Below are 21178 nucleotides of genomic sequence, written 5' to 3'. Positions count from 1 at the left end.
AAGACTATCCATAGACATTCATGCATCATAATGATACTGTCTATAGACATACATACATTATAATAAGACCATGTCTATGCGCAATTTGGATCTTTAGGCGACTCAGTTATTCTGAATAAAAATTTCAATGACACCGAACCCTAAATAATACTAAAATCTGCATAAACCAGACGCTATATAATTATTTTAAAAATTCAAATGTGTTTTGAACCTTAGCAAAATCAAAGTATGGTCTTAAACGGAAAAATTTAAAGTAATAAAAGATTTGGTTTGGACAAAATTCACCGCATTTAACTTCAAAAGAATTATTTACATGTATGAAAACAAGATTTATTACTTAGTTCCTTCTGTACTTCTCTTGAAGAATTCGAAATAGTAATTAAACTACATATGCTCTCCTTATACATATTCAAAACCCTTTCATTACAAATGTATGACATAAATATAAACAACCCTGTGAGTAAACTACATATTGACACTAATACACTAAAAAAAGATTCTGGAAAGAATGAATCGATTAACTGAAACATCCAAGTACAACCAGTGATAGTGAACAGCTTAAGAAAAATGACGAAATCATTTCTTCTTGCGCGTGTTGAGCTACCGCTCGAAAGATTTGGCTTGCTACAAATATGATATAGCGCAGCTACAAAGAAAAGGATATTTATAAACATTATTAAACCAATGGGACATAGTAACGTATAGACAACAGCTTCCTCCAAGATAATGAAACACAATTTACCTCCATACCCAAGTGAGCTTTGCTTGTATATGAAACGAGTAATAAGTGAGTTAAATATTACGGTGAACAACGGTAAGAAAAAAATGTAAATCCAATACTTGCACAGAATAGAAATTGAAGGAATTTTATTGAAAATTACTTTTGATGCAAAGACACGATAAATATGATAACTGCAAATATTGAACGAAGTGAAGCATGACAAGAAGAAAAAGTGTTGTAACACACCAACGACTTTACAAAAAGCGTCACTAGGAGTGTCAAATAAACGTACATAAAATACAGCCCCATTCAATATCAGACAGAAAACAAGGACCATATTATTGATGCCGGGTAATGTTCGCAATCGTTTAAACAATGAGTATGTGATAAATGTACATAATAAACATATCAATGATGTCGTCAGACAAAAGACCCGGATACCGAATAAAATTAGATCAAGGTCTTTTCTATTGCTTATTGTTAAAAGATAAAATAATTTTTCTGTGCAAATTCTAACCCCAGTTTTAACCTCTACATACTCATTTGGACCTATAGTTGCATTATAAATTTCTATATAGCCATTCGGACTTTTTTTGTACTCGTCGACACTAAATTCTACTTGTGTACAAAGTAGAAGTTTGTTCACACGATAATAAGTCGTGATAAGTTTTCGAAAATACCACATATTGTTCTGCTCTTTATAAAGTATGCATTTTCCCTTTAATGACTGATCGTGTATTAGCATTGGGGCCTCATACGCCTGATCACTCTTTGTGAATTCTATATTTATCAAAGAACTCTGTGCACGTACTGTAAATGAGGACTCCAGCATTTTCAGGAGATTACTCTCAATATTCAACCTGTCTACAAAATCGTTGATACAAAATTGAATATAATTGTGTCCTTTAACATAACCTTGAACATCATCACATGAATTATTTGAAATCATATAATTCAATTCAAAATCAGAGGTTGTAAACTTGATATTCAAATGCTTTCCTAAATGGCCAAATATTCTGTCTGAAAGAATACTCATTAATGTAAAGGTTGTTTTTGACTCATTGGTCTCCATCAGATTAATTTTGAAATCTGCAGCAAATCTATAGCATAGTTTTTCAGAAACGTTCATGAAGTTGACGCATTCTCCATTTTGCAGCCTTTTCCCCGGATAGCAAAGAATATTTCGGCATAAGTTCTGGAAAATAAAAAACAAGAAGTGTCATTTACTTACAAGCTTGTTGATAGAGCTATTTCAGTATTGTATATCAAAATTTGTATTATAGCCGATAGACCGTTATTAATTCATTCCATATAAAGTTTTTTTTTAAAAAAGTTCATGCTTAGCAGCGAAATTATAATATAATTAATGTGAGTATGGTGTCGTTAATAATCACGATAAAGTAGTGTGTCCAAGTTGGAAAGAGAAATCAAGGGAATCAAGGTTATAGCGGTAATCAAAAGAATGTAATCCAGGGACAAAGACCAGACATGGAAAACAGACACACACAACAAAGAACATAAACTAACTAAAATTATACATACAAAGTAACAAAAGTAAATGAGCAACTCGGACTCCACTAAAAACTGGGAGCATGGATCAGGTGCACCGGTAGGGTAAGCGTCCTCTGCTTTTCTAGAAACACCCGCCGAGTTGCTCATAAAAAGTCAAGTCCGGGGTAGACAAACGAGAAAAGGTAAACTATGACTCGTTGAATAAATCAGTTCTCATGGTGTTGATGGATACCCCATAACGACCCACGAGTTGGACTTGACAAAAGCTCATACATGTAAAAACACGATACAACTGATCTCAATATCCTGAAGGAATAAAATATTTGTCGACAAAAATTCCATTACGTTTAATTGTAGACATTTTCTAATGTTTAATTTCATGTAATTAGTAAAAAGCAATGACAAGAAGCGTCTCGTGTGACAGCTAAAAATAACTGAATTGACCACTGCGATTGAACATTTTAATTAATACGAAAGTATTGTAATACATATTTTTTCATCCTGTATCAGGTTTTCGTTCAGACTATATACTTAGGATTTTGTGTACCTAAATTATTCTATTATTGACGCTTCTCTATTCTTCTTATTTTGCCGAGATACAAAAACATAACCAGAAAACCTTGTTCAAGCCTTGCTGAAAATTACTTTGCAGTGTATATGCAGCCCTTGAACCAATCAATTGTGGAAGTTGAGTATCATTGGATTAAAAAAATGGGCATAAGTATTTGGCACTAGTGTACCTTTAGTTCTTAAAATTGATAAAAATGTTTTTACCGACGATGCCTTTGTTAAGTTTTTATTTATATTCCTTTTTCTTGATATATTCGTAAAATTAACATAGTAACGTTCTTGCAAAATGGTTTAAATCATTTGCTGCAAATATCGACTTTCTTCATTCTTACCTTTTTCTTGTCAATAAGTTGATTTTCTGAACATTTGCTGTCCAACTTCCTTTCTATGCTATTTTCATAAGATGACAATGAGAACATACGTCGGTAACCAGCCCCAGGAATCGGTCCAAAATTACTGCACATTTGACAAAAAACTAAGTCCACCGACAAAACTGTATGTAAAACATCCTCACATCTGTACGCATCAAAGTCATAAAAAATACCAAAGTTTTTATTCTCTGGAATACAAAATTCTGAATATATTCTATAAGGATTCTCGCACCAGTAGCAAAACATGTTATAGTATCCTTTGTAAGCCAATAAGTTTTCATCTTCTAAATGGAGACATGCATCTTTCAAAATTTTGCCATTATACACGTACGCAGGAACATTACAAGTACGAATGAGGTCTTTCTTGTCAAGACATTTTAAATCATTGTTTAGTGATGCTGCTAAAAACGTACACTGTCGCCTTTCGGCTTCTTCTTGTAGTTGCTCTTTCGAATAAAACAAACTAAACACTTCTAATTGTCGACATTCTATTGTGTATTGCCAAGGCCTTAGATGAAGAGATGGAGCCCAAATGTCCTGTGTGTTTGATTCACCCAGAACAAATCCGTCAGTACAGGACAAAGTAAAAACAAGCAGCTTGTGAAAGCCAAGTGAAGATGTACCATTATACAACATTTTAGTTACCATTTCATTGCTTTTGTTTACATTATTCATGAATGTATACACATTTTTATATGGGTATGATGTCTGGTCAAACGGCATCACCATGCATCTATCGTAGTATGGAGAATCTGTTAAGCAATTAGTAATAATTTCTAATTCTCCAATAGGAGGATTGCATATGTAGCAAAAAATATTTTGATACATGCCGATTGGTTGATCAATCTTTTGACATGCTTGAACAATTTCATCATTCTTCTCCTTCCAAGTTCCTGTTGTGTTGCAAGAGGTTATGGCCACGTGTCTATTTTTCCTACACTTTTCAAAACCGATTTCTTTTTTTGCGAAAGTACTTATAACACAATTGTTGTCGATACTTGCAGCTACCATTTCATCAACAGAGCTACAAATATTAAAGTCTGTTTCACTCATACATCTGAAAGAAAGTTGCCAATTTTCAATGTTATTGGATTCATTATTACATTTTGCACAGTGAACGTTCCTGTAAGTTATATTTGTTTTTGATGATGTCACAGGAAGTGATGATATCTTTTCTTTCAAATCAAAATCAGCTGTGCACTTCTTTTGAACTTCAACCGATGACGTGTTAGGACAATGTTCCACTACATTGTAGAATTTAATCATTTCCACCATCGCTTCATTTTGATGGGCACTTTTGTTAAAATCTGGAGGATAGTAGATCACTTCACTTCTACATACTCTGTCTGGTAGTTGAAAATAGAAGTCCATGCAGCATTTTTTTCTAACAATGCAATCTGATGAACACGAACAGCTTCTACATAACACTGGATAGCCCTCATTTGTTTCATGTTCTTCATTACATAATAAATTTCCACAAATGTTTGTATATTTCTGAATTGCAGTATTATGTTTTGAATGATATGAAAGGACCCTGTTGAGAATGCATGATAAAACAACGCACCATAGTCGAAAGTACACTGTCATTGTCTCTTTTATCGCTAGTCTCAAATTAGGACTGGAAAAAGCTTATTTCCTGTGATGAAAAAATAAAATTAATACAAAGTCTACACATATATAATATATATAAGCTGAATCACGTACGCTGTGGGTGATTGTACCTTTAAAAAGGCACACATAAGCAAATGATAAGGAACCTGAATGAAAATATCAAAAGTAAAAATAAAAATTAACTGTGGAAAGCAATTTAAAAAAAGGCAAAATATAGTAGTACGGCGTATTGATGTATAGCATGTAGTGCTGTACCAGCCTTAGACCAAGATCTAAAAATGGATTATTTTTTCTCGTTTATAATGTGATTCAGCTTCTGAATCTGTTTTGATCTTGAACTTTGTGAGTTTCATGCTCATAAAGTTTTATGAGTTTTATGCTCATAAGATTTTATGAGTTTTATGCTGAAGAAGGATATCAGTTATTCGAAATATTCAATATAATGTGACGACTCATATAGCCTTGCTGGCCGAGTGGTCTAGGGCGCTGGACTTTGTGCAGGCGGTGTTGCCATAGATGTCACAGCGTTACGAGTTCGAGTTCCGCGGAGGGAACGACCAAAAATTTGCATCGCAAATTTGACAGTTCTAACACCGTTGGGAATTTTTCAGACCTTTATATATATACATTTTGACAATATGACACTTTATTGCATTTTGTTGTTAACAGTCATCATAGAGGTACAGCATTCTCTCTATGAGCCCTATAGTTATTAGTACTTCTAAGTTATAGGGAAACTTATAAGCATAACACATATATCTTAATGTTAGTTTTTACAAAGACTATAGTTTTACAGTATGATATGTAGAGGACATATTCAAGATATATGGTATCATAGGCTAATAAGTTATCAATTTTCTCTAATATTTTATCCTTAACTATAATTATTTTGCTAGACTTAAACTCTTTTTTGAAGATATTAAACATATTTACGTCTTTTGTTTTTTGTTCAGATATATAATATGCTTTATAAATTTAGTATCTAACCAAAGTAGTAAAATGGTTAAAAGGAAAATAGTTTTTATCGGAAATTTTACACCCAAAAACTACATACGTGAGGCTAATTTGCATATTAAAATTTTATAAGTTTGAGTATTTTAGGTATCTTTTCCCAAAAGCGGCATAAATATGGACAAGATATGAAATAATGCAAGTAATCTTCTTGTGTCCACAAAAAAAAAGTTGACATTTTCGACCATTCTTCATTGTCTGCGAAGTTTCTTTGTTGGAATAATATATTACAGTAACTACCACCTAAAAGATTTTAACTTATTCTCTTTCAAAAAGTAAAATATAAATTCCAACAAGTTATGTTTGTCTAATGATGACATGTTCAACCATTCCATCCATCTACACAATATATTATCAGATTGCCATGAGTAACTTTTCAAACCGACAGTCTGGTTCACTGCTCCAAAAGATAAATGGACAGCAATAAACTTCAAATTCAAATATTCTGTTTAAAATGTCATAGTAAACAGTAAGTAACATGTGGTTTTTCATATAACCCTTATACTGTATACACTGTAGAATATAAAATTAAGGGAGATAACTCTATAAATGGCAGTAAAATACAATAGAGCAGACAGATTGGAATGAATAATTATACATTTCATCAGACCTATATAAGCAACTTAATAATACAAATAAAAATATGTAGCCTTTTTTGGTGTATCACATGTTACAGAATTTGTCTGATTCTTAAAAAGACTGCTACTTAAACTTCAAATGAAACGATCACACTTCAAACTCAATTCCCATGATACGATCACACCTCAAACTCAATTCCCATGAAACAATCACACCTCAAACTCAATTCCCATGATACGATCACACCTCAAACTCAATTCCCATGATACGATCACACTTCAAACTCAATTCCCATTTCAAAGCCAATTGTTTTCTACGTTAAATGACATTTCTTTTTCGATATCATTTTATAGTTACAGATGAATTCATGCATTAACTTGAATACTTGAATACATGTTAGAAGAAAAATTTGTAAAATATTACTAATTGGACTTGTCATTGATATATATTAGATAAACAATACTAAATTACGGTTTAAAGTTTCCGTTTTGGATATGTTTAGGATGTCCGTAAATAAAATGCTTTTGAGATACCTCCGAGACACAAATAAGCATGCAGTACCAAAAGATTAACCGATGTCCATCCTAAAATTGCAAGATTCTTGCATTTTATGAGAGGACTGGATGAAGCGTCTAGAGTGACTTCGGAATGTCAGACGCTGTTCGGATTTGCTTTCATATATGTTATAGCACTGTCACAGAAATTTGTCAAATTATTCCACCGAACAGTTATTGATAAGTTCAATTAATTTAGTTGAAAAATTGTACCCAAAATATATGTAAAAACACTTCGCAAAAACTAATCTAATTAAGCTTAAGTTGTCAAGATCAAATCAGTTCTTCCTGAAAAAAAATATTGCCTGCAATGCATTTTAATAGTACTGCCGTAACAACAAACCAGTTTATTCAGAGAACGTTTAAAATATAAGTTATTCTACCTGCTAAAATATTACTTGTAACATAAAAGAAAAAAATCGATAATTAATGTCATTTCATGATATGACATTGATTCCATGACGGATGCTGGGGATTCCAGGGGATTCCGCCCTATTTGATTTTTTTTTTAATTTCGCGCAGTTTCGGCAAAAACGTGCAAATAAGAGCATGAATTCCATCATTATCTAAAACTCTACATTTATCTCGTCTATAGATCGGTTCCTGTGACAATGATTCAAAATATCATTTATTACTTTTCGGTGTACTTTAAACATGTAATTAAAAAATGTCTTGTTTTGAAAAAAAATGATCATAAATATGTGTAAAGTACGATGTGTTCTAATTCCGTGTCCAGAATTTAAAATGGAATTTTTTCCCGTTTTTAGCTTCATTTGGTCGCGAATAAGTATTATTCAAGTTTATTCATATATATATATATATATATATATATATATTTATATATATTTTTGTTTATTTTTTTCGATTTACACAAATTTATTCAATTTCATCGACAATTCGAACAGGAACAAAATAGTTAGAGAGATATTATAAAAATTAGACCACTTACTCGGTTTAATGGAAAATAAGACCAAATCCACCAAGATTTTTTGATAAGCTCAAAACTTGTTATGAAATGAATGCGAATCTTTATCTTTTATGCTGGTCGAAATAATACGTAATTAATGGCATCAGAAGAGCCTGGTCCATTTTGTTTTATAAAATTTTAATTTAAGTATGCTTCACATCTCTTACCAAATAAATCTCTTAGGAAATAAATCTCTACCAGAGAAACAAAAGATCTAAGGTCTGCATAATAAATTACATAACTAGTTCAGGACAGTCGTTCTTGTTATTATTTAGAGAGCCATTCGTGGAATTGTTCGGTCAGCCTTAATTATGAGTATTAGTGTTCGAAAGTACAGAGTACATAAAACGATGACTCATTATCTATTCATCCATTTTTAATTAGCGGATGATGGCGTAAACCATTTCAGTGGTGTTCGTGATTTCATTCATCAATTTATTTTCCTAGACTGTTTATGAAATACTCGTAATGGCTTGTTCCCATTTCGCTTTCATTTTCAAGTTTGGTAATTGAAATTATTCCTATTACACCTTGGTGGATTTTGAGTGAAATAATAAAGCGAAATGGGAACCTCTGTCAACATTTCATTTCGTGCTATGTTTGTTATATTGTTGATTGGGTCATTCTACTTTTTCTTCCTTTTTGAGAAAGTTGGGAATAGTTTTATATCTGAACTTTTAAAATGTTATGCATTCGCATTTCTATTCAATTTAACAACTAAAGAGAAATCAAGAGAACCAAGGTTCTAGCGGTAATCAAAAGAATGTAATCCAGGGACAAATACCAGACATGGAAAACAGCCATACACAACAAAGAACATAAAGTAACTAAAATCATACATACACAGTAACAAAAGTAAATGAGCAACTCAGACTCCACTAAAAACTGGGAGCATGGACCAGGTGCACGGGTAGGGTAAGCGTAAAAAAATGAGCATTAAATACATTCAACCAATCACTTCATTACTTAATAAACTAATTTCAGAAGTAACATGTTTTCTGATTCGATAAAAATTTTGTCATTCATCTCATAGACAAACTTTTATTGTGTGACTTTGAGGTCATCAACATTTTTGGTGATTATTTTTATACCAAAATTAAATTATAAGGAGTGAATTATATATTTGTTGTATCTAATTGAAATAACATCGATGCCCGTGGTGCAAACTTTATAATAACTTGCTGCGCAAGTTAGTTGTTATGCACTACGTGATTGAGGTTATTTCTTCACAGACCAAAAACATATAACAGTCATTTTTAAATATTAAACTAGCATTCATGTTATTGGGGAAGTCTTTTGGTTTCAAACAAATTTATGAAACAAGATTTTTTTATTTATTTATTATCTTACCTCAATCATTATTACAAAGTTTTATTAGTTAATAGGTTTCATTTTACAAGAGAAAATTCTCAGTCCTTTTTTGCCTTTTTTTATCTTTAATTTGACAGCTAAAGCAAAATGAGAACACTCCTTTCACAATCACAACACCTTCCAACTATTTCCAAAAAAACAAGTGTCAAAAATAAGACAAAATTCAAGTATATGCATTAACCTTCAAACTATGAAACAGTGACGATACACACACACAATGTAGAGAGAATCTAAATACACAATGTAGGGAACTAAAAAACAGAGAGGATCTAAATACGCAATTTAGGGAACTGAAAAAAACAGACAGGATCTAAATACACAATGTAGGGAACGGAAAAAACATAAAAAACAGAGAGGATCTGAATACACAATGCAGGGAACGAAAACAAAAAGCAGAGAGGATCTAAATACGCACTACAAGGAACGAAAACAAAAAAACAGAGAGGATCTGAATACACAATGTAGGGAACGAAAACAAAAAACAGAGAGGATCTGAATACAAAATGTTGGGAACTTAAATAAAAAAACAGAGAGGATCTGAATACACAATGTAGGAAACGAAAACAAAAAACAGAGTGGATCTGAATACACAATGCAGGGAACGAAAATAAAAACAACAAAGAGGATCTGAATACACAATGTAGGGAACGAAAACAAAAAAAAACATAGAGGACCTGAATACACAATGTAGGGGGCGAAAAAAAAAATAGAGTGGATCTGAATACACAATGTAGGGGACGAAAACAAGAAACAGAAACGAACTACACACACACTGTAAGAATCGAAAACAGGAAACATAGACGATCTACACACACAATGCAGGAAACGAAAATTTAAAAAAAAACAGAGAAGATCTGAATACACAAAGTAAGGAACGACAACACGGAACAGAGACGATCTTTAAATACAAAATTAGAAGAGGATAAATCACTTTTACATATAACTGCTGAAGGTAAGGACAATAAGACAAGGGGAAAAGGAGAGAGTTACTAGTTGCTGTGCTGTTGAAACGTGACAAAAAGTTATTATAGCCTATAAAAAACACTATAAAGTTCATGGATGCGACATGGTAGGTAACACTGTTATATCAACTCATCTTTTTTTATATATATCATAATTTGTAGATAAAATTTGTACACAATCGTACGAATTGGATTCGTCATCACTACAGAAGGTTTATGGTCGCCATCACGAACTTGTGGATAGTTACGGTGTGTCCATCTGCACCATGAAAACTGATTTGTTCAACGTGTCATAGTTTTCTATTCCTCTGTCGTCTACCCCGGACTTGTCTTTTTATGAGAAACTTGGCGGGTGTTTCTAGAAAAGCAGAGGACGCTTACCCTACCGGTGCACCTGGTCCATGCTCCCAGTTTTCAGTTGATTCAGAGATGCTCATTGACTTTTGTTACTTTGTATGTATTATTTTAGTTACTTTAAGTCCTCCGTTGTGTATATCTGTTTTCCGTGTCTGGTCTGTCTCTCTGGATTACATTCTTTTAATTTCCGCTAGAACTTTGGTTTCCTTGATTATTCTTACAAAAAAATAATAAATTTCCGCTAAGAATATGGTTTGGACTGTGTCCTAAAATGAGCCCAAGTTCATCATAAAATTGGTTTTATGATGCGTAACAACACTGACACTGATTTCACAGATACATTATTAATAAGTTTAACTATTTTTCCTGTATTACTGAGAAAGAATTATTGTTCATGGGGTACCAATTTTCGTGGTTTTCGTTGGTAGGCCAAACCACGAAATTTGGTTCTCAACGAAAAGGAGATTTCCATTAATGTATATACTGAAAACCTCAAAACCACAAATTAAAGAATCCACGAACTTGTGTTTCTTCCCTAATCCACGAATATTCGTATCCACGAATAAAAGTACCTTCACAGTATCCATAATGCATGTAAAATAACTGGCACAAAAACTAATCAATTTAAGCCAATGTTTCTATGTTAGTATAAATCGGTTCTCCCTGAAAAGAATATCACATGCAATACATGTAAATAGTACTGTCAATAATAACTAATCAAATCAATCAAGAGAAAGTTTATAAGGATAAAAACATTATTATACGGTTGAAGATGACGTGATATTTTATAAAAGACCTCATTCATGTGCGGTGACGGATACATTGGGTTATGGGTCTTGGATCCGGTGACGGATACATTGGGTTACGGGTCTTGGATCCGGTGACGATACATAGGGTTACGGGTCTTGGATCTGGTCTTATTTAAAAATGAATTGTTACTTTGGCAAACAATATCGGTAAAAATGAGCAAATCGTAGCCTAAATCCCTTTTTTCTGGAACCCCTATTTCAAAGCCTGAATCCCTTTTTTCTGAACCCCTATTTCAAAGCCTAAATCCCTTTTTTCTGGAACCCCTATTTCAAAAAAGTGAATTTGAGCAGTAGACCATTTTTTTCGCTGTAAATCGTTTCATATATAAATAATTTAAAATGGCCTACTTACTTGTGTCTGACTTTGTTAGGAGACTAGAATTAATTGGACAAATTTTAATATTTTATATAAAAAGCTGTTTGACAAAATCTGTACATCAAGACTGATCACGAATGTGAACCGAATACAACCTGTACTATATGTTTATTTTCCGTGTACAGAAAAAAATCTATTAGCCAGGCGCATCATCGTGTACAGATAGAACAAAATCAGGCGTGCCGTGCAAAAAATACCAAAAACTACCAAATAATGAACGGATTTAAGGGAGGGTCACCGTAAAGAAGCGCTGCACTTGTAATTCGTTTCAAATCTTTCTAAGTTAAAAACTTAGAAAATTGTCATGTACTTCATTATCATATACATGTGTAAACCCAGACTACTTCTGTCTATGAAATACTAACTTTGTTTTAATATCATATACATGTGTAAACCCAGACTACTTCTGTCTATGAAATACTAACTTCTTTTTAATATCATATACATGTGTAAACCCAGATTACTTCTGTCTATGAAATACCATATACATGTGTAAACCCAGACTACTTCTGTCTATGAAATACTAACTTCTTTTTAATATTATATACATGTGTAAACCCAGACTACTTCTGTCTATGAAATATTTCTTTTTTTATTATTATTACATGTAACCTGCAGCTTCTTCTCGATATCGATTTAAAACATGAAAACACGCTTCTTCTTAGTTTCTTCAGGCCGTAGATAAGTATAATTCAAGTGTTTTATAAAACTCGGATAACTTACTCAGTTAAACGAAAATGAGATTCATTCAACATAGTATGATTTTCGGATTAGCTCAAAACTTGGGTTTTACATTTAAATTGCTTTATTCGGATAAAAAGGGTTGATGTAATCTGAAAAGTCCAGTCCATTTTGTCATAAATTTCCACTAGAGTTACAACAGATTGAAGGTCTTCAAAATGAATTATATAACTAGTTCAGGCTAATAGTACTTGTTATTATTTGAAAAGCCGTCGGTGGGATTGGTCAGAAATACTATGGCATTATTAACCATGAATACTATTGTTCAAATATACATTGAACAGCGGGCACAAGAAGATGACCACTAAGCACTAATTATCTCTTCAACCATTTTTAATTAGCTAAAGATGGCGTAAGCAATGTCATTGGTGTTCGTAATTTCAGTCATCGATTTATTTTCCTTCACTTTTTACAAAGTAATCACAAGAGCAACACCTCATCTTTCTATCTTTTACCCCATATTTTAGCCCACCTTTAGGCTATACTAATTTTGTCCCGTGTCGTCGAGATTGGTTTTATATACCATGGTTTTTAAACCTTTGGGCTCCAAAAACCAAAACGTGTGTTTTTTTAACGGTATATTTTTTATTGATCTCTACATGTTAAAAGAGAATGGGCACCCTCCAAAATAGAAATTGTACTACAAAATTGACAAATATGATATTGAGCAGAAACTCTAGTATTCTGATTCCTCTCCCATATTAAGAATTGCAAAAATGTGGGAAATCAATAACGGTAGTGTCCTTTTATCAAAACAACCTGAAAAATCTTGTCTGAATCGAAAAGGTTACCGTTATGATGCAACGAAACAATCGGGAACAAGCGAATTAAGGAAATTTACGGAGGACTTCAAATTCAAAAACCGAAAAACACAACTTCAAGAACATGCCAATCGAGTTACTCAGTAATGACGAAATTCCACAAGAAATTCATAGAACTTTTGAATAAAATTGAAAATTACATTGCTACAAGAAATGGCATACAACACGCAAATGATAAAATTGAATCGTTAATCTAACGAGGAATAAAAAATTAAATTACCGTTTGTGACAGGCATTCAAATTTTCAACCCAGAAAATAGAAACCATACTGGAATGACATTTGAAGTGATCAATGGAACAAGGTGCGTGATTCGGAAAGGTCATAGTTACGATTCAACGGAACAACCGAAAATACTTAACGAAATGTACAAAATGTATTGTTACGAACCGAAAATACGAACGACAATTCAAGTTAACAGAATAACAAAAACTCGAAAATAAAATTTATAGTGTTGATAAAAGGGACTTTGTCCATGATACTGGTAATTGTCAACAACAATAAACCTGACTTTTAAGATTGGAAATGTGATTATGATTTTTTTAAAAGCAGGAAGATGATAATGGAATATTGTTTTGTGACAATTTATGTAATAGCATTGTGATTTGTTAACATTCCGATCACAAGAGACGAAGTACTAGAAGCTGTGATGAATTTCAAATTGCGCAAAGCATATGCCTGCGGAAGTTCTCATAAACGATACGATAGTTTGACCTAAAGTTACTTTTTTTCAAATCATCAGTGGTTGCTCTAGTTTATGACGTGAGCCTGAACTGGAACAGTATCATTTCTCCTTTCTTAAAACCAGGATCAGACGACGACCGCATCATGGGATTACTATTAAACAATAGAGGCATCACTTAAACATCATTGTGACGTCAACCTGTTGTTAAAATAATGGATTCTGTATAATTACTGATATCCGAAAAATTAAAATACCTCGGTTATGGTGCCTAAATGTATAAACAAAGAGTATATAAAAATAAAAAGGCAAAAAGAAAATTTTAGTAAATCATATCCTTTTCCACGTTCAGGGATCTGTAACATCATTGATAGTTATTTCTAATCTGGAAAAAAAGTTAATCTGGCGACATCCGATATTTTGGGCCTAGCCAGAATAATGTGCATGAAATTCTCTTGACATATTCCAGTGGGAGACCCATGGGTTTTCAGCGTTGGAAATTTTGTTTGAAAATTGTGCTTATTCCGTGTAAAATTTGGGCAAAAATGTGCAAATAATAGCCTGGAACCTATCTGGACCCCTTTTTAAGATTTCTTGATCCGCCCTTGTATATATCTGCTTTACTATTGGCGGAGCTATAAGGAGATCAAATGACTCGTAACAGGCAAAACACGTTTGCTTCGTTGTTTTAAATGATAACTATTTGTACCAGCTGTGTCTCAAAATTAGAATATACCACAAAGCTGCATTATTGTAGCTAACCCTATATCAACAGGGAGAACACTACACTACACTAGTTCCTTTAAACTCTCATGCAAATTATGCTTTACAAGTTGGATGATTTAGCTGCAGCTTTTACTCTTTTTTTGTATATGGTTTCACTCAATTCTATGCCACTTTATGGGTACTTAGACTTTTGTTCAGCCTTTTCTTCGAGTATTTGTAGTCTGTAGAGATGTGCGAAATATATAAGTCGCATATACAAATTATTTCACTGAACTGTTTTTAAAAACATTTCTCTGAATTGTGTTTGTTGTTGTGCAATTCCGTAAATCGTGATGCATAGAATGTCGACGAATAGAATCTTTTTTCGAATAACTTCTTTTCAATATTCTTTGCTACTGTTTCCCTGATATCTACATGAGTTATAATATCATAATCATTTTCCATGTAATTTTGTAATTTTGTATTATTACCCTGTGATATTGTTCATAAAATCGCTGCTAACTCTAGAGGAAACAAAAATATAAATTAATGAATGTATGACATGATAGGTAACACAGACAGCATTAACAAGACGAACATAAAATGCATAACATTATATAGTATTCTAATTTTCATGAACAGCTTGTATCATTAAATAGCAACGAAGCAAATGTGTTTGGCCTCGTTCGTTCATGAAAATTAATGTTGTAATCTAAAATACTTTATCCACACTTTTGTTGTTAATGTTATATAGTAGTTACAAAATATTTCCGAAGTTTGACTTGTGCTTATGTATCAAATACATATTTCGCACACACCCCTACCGACTACAAATACTCAAGGAAAAGGCTGAACTAAAAATTAAGTCATTCAAATAGTCAGAAAAATATAACAGTCATACCTTGTAATTTAATGTTACTATCAAAATTCAACGAGCAAACCATTGAAAAAGATATAAATTATGTCATTCCGTATTTAAATGAAGGAGGGAAACTCCGGCATTGCTTTAAAGTCATCTAGTATGTGACGGTGAACAAATGAACGTGACAAAGATTTTTTGTAAATGGAATATTACAAAAATAAAATCGGCCTTTACTATCATATAGACCTATCAAAAGTTTCCAAGTTATGAGTTGCTTATTTCCGATTCCTAGCTTTTACATTCTCTTCGCTAGGCAAGGGTTACGGTCTTGCCCCCTACCAATGGGTAGCGAAGCTGCTTTTACAGTTGTGATAAATCCCAGTTTCAGTTTAACTTATTTATTTTTTACGTGAAGCAGACAGACGTGATTGGCTGCCCGAAAATTAAAATTATGACACAGTAAACGTTCAAAAAATCTTTCCTTGTCAAAATATGACAACAGAAGTAACGATACTTTCTTATACCAATCAATTCAATCCACAAACCACTAACTACAACTGCTCTGTACATATGTTTACGTCGCAAAAAAGTAAGTTTATAACAACTTATAGACAGTAAATAGCAAATTATAGATTGTATCCCTCTTTTATAAACCTCTTTATCAAAGCCCCTCCATTTTTCTAAGATTCTTGATCCTCCCCTGCCCTGGACAATGATGTTTCCTTCGAACTAATATTCTATAACAACTATGTTACCATTGTGGGTATATTCGTACGCCTACTAAACTGGAGTCTTTTGAGAGGTAAAAACTTATAATGCGTCTGAAATTCTTTCTTCTTTTTGCGTTGAAATGTTTGCAAGAAATCTGGTTTGTTTTTATCAACTCGTTTCATCCGTTCAGAGCAGCGGCGGATCCAGAGGGAATGAAGGGTGTTGGCACTCACTTTTTATTGGATAAATTTGTCATTTTCATGTGTAAAATTGACAACAAAATGGTAAATAATGTCCTAGCACACACACACCCTTTTTCTGAAGAACCCCGGACGGCACCACCCTTCCGAAATGTGGATCCGCCCCTGCAGAGGATATTGCATTACAAGCATCGGCATGGCGCACAGTTAAACATAATAAGAAAATAAATATTGTGACAACATGCATGAACATGTATACACATGCTTCCATGCAAAGTTCAAAGTTCACAGTTTATGTATTGTCAAATTTATGACGAAATCCAGCCTTGTCATGAACCCCACAGTCGCATTTATTTTGTTTGAGAATATATACAAAAATAAATCTCAAAACCTTAAGTCCTTTTCGTCAAAACGTAAGGTGGACTGTTTACTTTACATGCGTCATTGTTCCTAAAACATCCCGGAAACTAGGCAAATTGTCCGGAAACGATTAACGATTCCGCGTTATACAATTTTAATACAATTAACAGTTTAAATATGTGAAAATTTGCAACTTCAAACTCATTTTGAAAAACCCATGTTGCAGATCGAACCGAGAATTTTGTGTTTATATTATTCGTTATTCAATACAGAATATTTAGTGATACATTTTAATAACCTACGGTGCCTCATTATCTTTTAATCATTGAATATGCACTAAAATGCAACCAATTTTAGAGGCATTTTTGTTCTGTGATGAAATAGTTAACTTTTGTCGGAAAAAAATATTATTTTTTTTTACATTTTTCTATTCATGTGATCTTTATATGTTACCCGTTTTCCAATACTTCACTTAAATTACTTATCAAAGTGTATTGAGGTCGATTGATCTTTGACCCCTTCTCTAATTAATGTAAAGAAGCGAAAAACTCTTCCGTGTTTCACTTTGACAAATACGATATTCAAAAACTACATTGATTTATCTTTCCATTGACATATATTATAGCCGTATACCCTCTAAGCCCATTAAAGTTCGAAAAATCATTAGTCATACGCAGCACTTGTCGGCTAGGGATCAATTACGTAAAGTTTCAGAATAATACCTCTCAATTTTATTGTTGATAATGAAAATCATTATCTATGGATGGTTTCATTAGTTTATAAATTACCTTTCTATATGATTAGATTTTGTCAGTTTGGTTGTCACTGTAACACTACAGCACTAGCTCATATGGCATGAATTTTACAGAACGTTCTGGGATTTTACTCACCTCTAGGGGCATTAAAATCAGTCTTGACATGCGTACATGTACTTAATTGTAATTACAAACACATCAAAGTACAAATCAGGCAGGAGTTGATACATTAGAAATTTATGTAATTTACATCTAAAAATAGATAAACTTTTTAATGCGTATGATAATTCTACACACCACAAAGAAACTATTTAAAAATATTGTAGTGCTTAAATGACGAAATGAAGAAAAATTTTGAGCAGAAATCAATTGAAAGCAATAAGAAATTTACATATATATGTAATTACTGTACATAGTAACCATTTCAAAATAATTTAAAATCATTAACCACTTGGCTTGGTTTCCATTTACTCAGGGTGCTTTCCATCAGGTTCGTTCCAGTTCCGAAACAAGCCAGTTCACATTTCAAATAAAAGACCACGAAAGTATCAGCAACTGGAACAAAATGTATAATGGAAAGCCTCCCGATGCTTGATCTGCATAGGGTTTGTTTCATATTGTTTAAGCATTACAGTATGAACTTTCTCTCAAAAGCATTTGATTTATAACTGTTACGTTGCGCTGCCTCATTCTTACACGGATTTGTATTTAACAATAAAGCGAGGACATGTATGTTGATGTACAGTATATGGTACCGATATCCCACACCAGAGTTTGAACGGGGTTCCTTCAGATCAAGTTGAAATATGCTACTTAACCAAACGAATTGTAGTTACTTTGAAATGAATAATTTGACGAATGAATATGAAACTTATGATGAATGTGAATGTGAGCAAAGCGAATTCTTTATACCAGCCAAGTGGATTGTTTTTCTTCAGTTTGTTTTAACGTCAGAAATTCTCATCGTCAATAGTTTCTTCGTTGTCGTCTTCTTGCGCGAAAAGAAAAGAACTCCGACAACAATGCTGTTATCTGCGCTAGGTGTGACAGACAGTTTGACAGCCTTGATGTTAACCATCCGCATCTTATCCGGTGTTGTTCTTCATTTTGGTGAAATTGTTAACAATGATAATCAGTCTTTAGGATGGCTGTGGATGGAAACATACAACGAGTGCACCACTTTTGTACCAATTAGCGATTTAGCGATTTATTTTCATCTGATGTCTGTAGAACTCACTGTTACACTTAATATTCAGCGAGTCGTTGTTTTAAAGTTTCCAATATGGTCTAAACACAATGTTGGAAAAAAATCTTCTATCATTGTCACTGGAATAATTTTTATAGGAACACTACCATTTTACATTCACAAAACTGTAATGAACTACTATTCATTTATTGAAGGCAAGAATGGCGAATGTTGTTGGAACGATTTTCTAGAAGAAGGAACTTTAGATTGGGTCGAAACAAGCATCAACCTTTTCATGTACATTTCGGTAGCAGTTATAATAATTTGTAATGCATACATCTGTAGGAAACTCAGACAGATAGGACGAGGAGATTTTATTCACCAGGGCAAAGAGGCAAATACTCAGCGAATCCACTCAGCCGTAATTACTGTCCTTTTGTCGATAATTTTCATTACATCAGAAGTATTGAACATCTTGAACAGCTTAAACTCCTCTAGACTTCTTCCATTCTTCGATGATAGACTACAAGGTGTGTTTGATTCTTTTTTCAGTCTAAGTTGGTCTTTCGGGTTTTCTCTTAACTTTCTTGTCTATTCAAGTATGAGTAAGCAACTTAGAGAAACAATTATTCGTACCGCGTGTGCTGTTTGTCGTCGCCGGAAACATTTTCAGAAACATAGTGTACAGTCCGGGAAGCCTAGAGTTGCCACAGTTGGTTCTTCTATGACGTCTTCAGAAAGTCGTATTAAGGACTGCTATATAAAAAGCATATGAAGGTATATGTAATTGCAGTTAAAACTATCCACTGTGTAAGACTTAACTCACCGTGCTAACTTTGCCTTTCCTCTTTTTCTGATGACAGTGGACTTCAATTGTTTAAACAAGTACAACTTTTCTATAGTCTATTGTAAGCTACAAAAATTTTGATACAGACAAATTTAACACGGAAATATATCGGGTAAATACCCCTGAAGAAACATCAAAAGTGGAAGACGTAAATGAGATATACCACCAATATGAAAACAATTTCACCAAAATATTGAACAAGCATGCTCCAATAAAAACAAGAAAACCAAGAAAAAAAACACTACAATATATAAACAGAGAACTACGCAAGGTCATTTACACAAAACAGATGTTATAAAAATATCAAAAACAACGGAACCTGGTAACCAAAATAAAACAAGAATTCGACCTGACAATATTTTAGAAAGATGTGCAGGTTGTGCAATATATAGCGACTTTTGGTCTACTGTCATTTTTTTTCTCTAAATGTGTTATTCTGATAGAATTGTAAATAACACAACTGAAGTTGCTAACATTGTAATAACTTTTTTTCAGCGTTAGCAACAAAAATTGGTGAATGTGTGAATTACGATCAATCCACACATCCTAGTATTTTTAATATTGAGTCAGAATGAGAAAATTTATGTACTTCATCTTTTTATATTGAAAAGGTTAGTGAAAAAAATGTTAATAAATATAAAAAAGTCAAGTATTTAGATGGCATACCAGCTAAAATTATGATGTTTGTTTGTTGGGGTTTAACGTCCGAGCAGCAATATTTCAGCTATATTCAGACGATGAACATGAAATTGATGATAAAATGAACATGAAATGATGATGAAATGAAAAAGGGATGGGACACAAGGACAATGGGGTTGACAAATTTTGATTGCCACTGGAAATGGGGAGAGGTGGGTAGGGTCGGGCAATTTAGCCTCCTGTGGCGGAGCCCTGCGGTTCCTACTCCGAGAGAATACCACAGTAGGGTTCTTTAACGTGCAAGAAACGTGGCATCTTTCCCAACACGGTGCACCACTATGGTTTGCGGTCAGGTTTTCCGTATTATAGCCTGACACCCCAGCATGTAACACGCCAGGGGTACCCCATTCCACCACCTGGGGCACACATCCCAGTTGCTCTGTGGGCAGGGCGCCCTAGCCCCCGGCTAGGGTTCTGAGCACTATTTAGTCGCCTTTTACGACAAGCTTAGCGCTGCTGCAGGCCTATTCTTTTGACACCCGGACCTGCACGGGGCGCTAAAATTATGATTGTAGAACTGAAATTGTACCTCAGATAACAAATTTGATAATTTTTTTTCTATAGAAAGTGGAGGTTTTCAAAAGAGACTGAAACAAGCACTGTCTTTAATGTGTGCACGAAAATGTATTTTATATTGTCCATACATGTCTTGTAAAATACGCTAGTTACTGTGCTATTTATTTTATTGTCAATCTATGTTTAATGTTTTGTGTGGCAAATATTTGTAAGTGTTCGTAATTTGCATACGTATTTGTGCAGTCACTATGCTTTGTTTGATATTTATGTTTATTCGGTTAAAAGCTCACCACTTGTCTGTTATTATTTGTACCCAATCTAATA

General features: G+C 33.3%; 1 protein-coding gene across 1 annotated transcript; it reads right to left on the bottom strand.

The window, feature by feature from the left end:
• Window positions 1–517: 517 nt before the first annotated feature.
• On the bottom strand, window positions 518–4545 carry LOC148601089 (uncharacterized). The gene is made up of 3 exons (XM_088556361.1): window positions 3136–4545; window positions 1014–1916; window positions 518–646 (listed from the first exon to the last, which is right to left on the bottom strand). The coding sequence occupies exons 1-3, from the start codon at window positions 4543–4545 to the stop codon at window positions 518–520; spliced, it is 2442 nt and encodes an 813-aa protein (XP_088412487.1).
• Between the last annotated feature and the right edge of the window lie 16633 nt (window positions 4546–21178).

This window comes from Perna viridis, chromosome 12 (genome assembly GCF_037379345.1).
Source record: "Perna viridis isolate PV_CMFRI_1.1 ecotype Kerala chromosome 12, ASM3737934v1, whole genome shotgun sequence".
Classification (NCBI taxonomy): domain Eukaryota; kingdom Metazoa; phylum Mollusca; class Bivalvia; order Mytilida; family Mytilidae; genus Perna; species Perna viridis.
This window is presented reverse-complemented; position numbering and strand designations above follow the sequence as displayed.